The 3,648-nt window shown below is 53.2% G+C and overlaps 1 protein-coding gene across 1 annotated transcript in view; it reads left to right on the top strand.

Moving 5' to 3' along the window:
* The first annotated feature begins 929 nt into the window (after nt 1-929).
* Nucleotides 930-3,648, top strand: part of LOC144675780 (uncharacterized) — a 38,917-nt gene continuing 36,198 nt past the window's right edge. Inside the window, exon 1 of the mRNA XM_078536373.1 lies at nt 930-1,043. Within this exon, the coding sequence (XP_078392499.1) occupies nt 977-1,043 (67 nt within the window). The 5' untranslated portion in view covers nt 930-976. The remainder of the gene's footprint in view (nt 1,044-3,648) is intronic.

The raw sequence follows: 3,648 nt of genomic DNA, 5'->3' as shown, positions 1-3,648 counted from the left end.
GGCTCTCCGCTCGTCACATCTTGCCAACCCGAAAAAACCCATTTACCCCTACTCGCTGCTCCCTGTTAGCTGACCAATCCTCTATCCATGCTAATATGTTACCCCCTATACCATGTGCTCTTATCTTCCGGAGTCACCTTTGATGTGGCAGCTAATCGCATGCCTGTCGGAGAGAGAGAGCGAGACAAAGAGAGCGAGTCAGACAGGGAAAAAGGGAAAGAGACAGACAGAGAATGGGGGAGAGAGAGAGAGAGAGAGTGGCAAATAGTGAGAGTGCTTCAGAGAACAGGAGAGAAAGAGATCGAGCGACAGAGAGAGAGAGAGAGGCAGAGTGAGAGTGAAAGAGACAGAGTCAGAGAGAAAGGAAGGGAAAGAAAGGGAGGTTGAGAAGTGGTGAGAAAGGTTGAGAGAGAGAGGGAGACAGAGAGAGAGATGGTGAGAGAGATTGAGAGAGAGGGAGACAGAGAGAGAGATGGTGAGAGAGATTGAGAGAGAGGGAGACAGAGAGAGAGATGGTGAGAGAGATTGAGAGAGGGAGACAGAGAGAGAGATGGTGAGAGAGATTGAGAGAGAGGGAGACAGAGAGAGCGATGGTGAGAGAGATTGAGAGAGAGCGAGACAGGAAGAGAGATGGTGAGAGAGATTGAGGGAGGGAGACAGAGAGAGAGATGGAGAGAGAGATTGAGAGAGAGGGAGACAGAGAGAGGGTGAGAGAGATTGAGAGAGAGGGAGACAGAGAGAGAGATGGTGAGAGAGATTGAGAGAGAGGGACTGCTGCCCCTGGAGTCAGTACAACCAGCCTCTCATTCTGATCTCAGGGGAAGTGTCATTGTGAAATGGAACGAAGAGGCAGAAACAGTTTTGAGGAAGTTTTCACCCTGACATCGAGTCTGAGGAAAGACTGAGATAAATCTGAGAGAGAGAGAGAAGCAGACAGGACAGGAACGGAGGAGAGAGACCCCCTCAGACACAAACCATGGAGCAGGACACCGACTACATGAACATAAGACACATCAAAAACAACACGACAGCGCCCAGTGAACGTAGGTTAAACTGTTCAATGGAGAGAGAGAGAGAATTAAAAAGAGGGACAGCAAGATAGAGAGAGACAGAGAGAGGTGGAGATGGAGAAACAGAAAGAGAAAAAGAGCAAGAATGAGAGAGAGGTCAACAAGAATGAGAGAGAGATTGAAAGAGAGAATGAGAGAGACACAGATGCATAGAGAGAGAGAGGGAAAAACAGAAAGAGAGAATAAGAGAGACAGAGAGTCAGAAAGTGAGATAGAGTGTTTGGTAAAGATAGTACATGGGAAGCTTTACTCTGTATCTAACCCCATGCTGTACCTGTCCTGAGAGTGTTTGATGGGGACGGTGTAGAGGGAGCTTTACTCTGTATCTAACCCCATGCTGTACCTGTCCTGGGAGTGTTTGATGGGGACAGTGTAGAGGGAGCTTTACTCTGTATCTAACCCCGTGCTGTACCTGTCCTGAGAGTGTTTGATGGGGACGGTGTAGAGGGAGCTTTACTCTGTATCTAACCCCGTGCTGTGCCTGTTAGTCAAGCATTTGAGATGCTGGCTACGTTCTGTTTACGTCTTGGCGTGCTCCAGAGCTGAGTGTCATGTCAGTGTGTGTGTTGTTGCCCTGTCGTTGTCCTCTGCTTCCCTCCTACGTCACACGTACTGACCAAACTATCCTCTCGTTCTTCATCCCTTCTCACTCCCTCTCTCCATCTCTCTCCGACACTCGTAGGTGAACAGGAACCAAGTTACGCCCAAGTCAGCTTCACTCCGCGGAGTCCGCAGCAGAACCAAGGCCCAGAGGTGACCCCGGGCAAAGGTCAGTCATCCTGGGAGTGTGGGGTCAGAGGTCACAATGGTTCAGGGCAGTCGAGGGGAGGGACGTGGTGAAGTGCGAGAGGATTCACCTCCCTATCTCAGGAACCTCCTCCTGCCCCGACAAACCTCCCTATCTCTGTAACTTCCTGCAACCCCTACAACCCTCCCTATCTCTGTAACCTCCTCCAGCCCCTACAACCCTCCCTATCTCTGTAACTTCCTGCAACCCCTACAACCCTCCCTATCTCTGTAACCTCCTCCAGCCCCTACAACCCTCCCTATCTCTGTAACCTCCTGCAACCCCTACAACCCTCCCTATCTCTGTAACCTCCTCCAGCCCCTACACCCCTCCCCATCTCTGTAACCTCCTCCAGCCCCTACACCCCTCCCTATCTCTGTAACCTCCTCCAGCCCCTACACCCCTCCCTATCTCTGTAACCTCCTCCAGCCCCTACAACCCTCCCTATCTCTGTACCCTCCTCCAGCCCCTACACCCCTCCCTATCTCTGTAACCTCCTCCAGCCCCTACAACCCTCCCTATCTCTGTAACCTCCTCCAGCCCCTACAACCCTCCCTATCTCTGTAACCTCCTCCAGCCCCTACACCCCTCCCTATCTCTGTAACCTCCTGCAGCCCCTACACCCCTCCCTATCTCAGGAACCTCCTCCAGCCCCTACAACCCTCCCTATCCCTGAAACCTCCTCAAGCCCCAACAACACTCCCTATCCCTGAAACCTCCTCCAGACCCAACAACCCTCTTGATCTCTGTAACCTCCGCCAGCCCCTACAACCCTCCCTATCTCTGTCACCTCCTCCAGCCCCTACACCCCTCCCTATCTCTGTCACCTCCTCCAGCCCCTACACCCCTCCCTATCTCTGTAACCTCCTCCAGCCCCTACAACCCTCCCTATCACTGTAATCTCCTCCAGCCCCTACAACCCTTCCCAACTCTGCAAAATCCTTCAGACCCTACTACCATCCCTTTTTCTGCCACCTCCTACTGCTCCTCTGGCCCTCCCTATGTCTGTACCCTCATCCAGCCCCCTCCAACCCTCCCTATCCCTGTACCCTCCTCCAGACTCTACAACACTCACAATCTCTGTAACCTCTGCCAGTCCCTACAGCCCTCCCTATCTCTGTAACCTCCTCCAGCCCCCGACAACCCTCCCTATCTCCCTAACCTCCTCCAGCCCCTATACCCCTCCCTATCACTGTAACCTCCTCCAGCCCCTAGATCCCGCCCTATCTCTGTAACCTCCTCCAGCCCCTAGACCCTGCCCTATCTCTGTAACCTCCTCCAGCCCCTACACCCCTCCCTATCTCTGTAACCTCCTCCAGCCCCTAGACCCCGCCCTATCTTTGTAACCTCCTCCAGCCCCTACAACCCTCCCTATCTCTGTAACCTCCTCCAGCACCTACAACGCTCTCTATCTCTGTAACTTCCTCCAGCCCCTAGACCCCTCCCTATCTCTGTAACCTCATCCAGTCCCTACAATACTCTCTTTCTCTGTAACCTCCACCAGACCCAGAACCCTCCCTATCTCTGGAACCTCCTACCACCCTCCGAAATCTCTGCGTTCCTCCAATCCCGGCCTCTCGAGCGTTCCCCGATTCCCATCGCTCCGCCATTGGCGGCCAGGCCTTCAGGTGCCTGGGGACCTAAACTCTGGAATTACCTCCCAAAACCTCTCCCCCTGTTTCTGTCCACCTCTGTCTCTTTCCCTTCCAGTCTCTCTCTCACTCTGTCTCTCTCTCACTCTCTCTCTGTCTCTCTCTCACTCTCTCTCTGTCTCTCTCTCACTCTCTCTCT

Source organism: Cetorhinus maximus, unplaced genomic scaffold (assembly GCF_964194155.1).
Source record: "Cetorhinus maximus unplaced genomic scaffold, sCetMax3.hap1.1 HAP1_SCAFFOLD_1152, whole genome shotgun sequence".
Classification (NCBI taxonomy): domain Eukaryota; kingdom Metazoa; phylum Chordata; class Chondrichthyes; order Lamniformes; family Cetorhinidae; genus Cetorhinus; species Cetorhinus maximus.
This window is presented reverse-complemented; position numbering and strand designations above follow the sequence as displayed.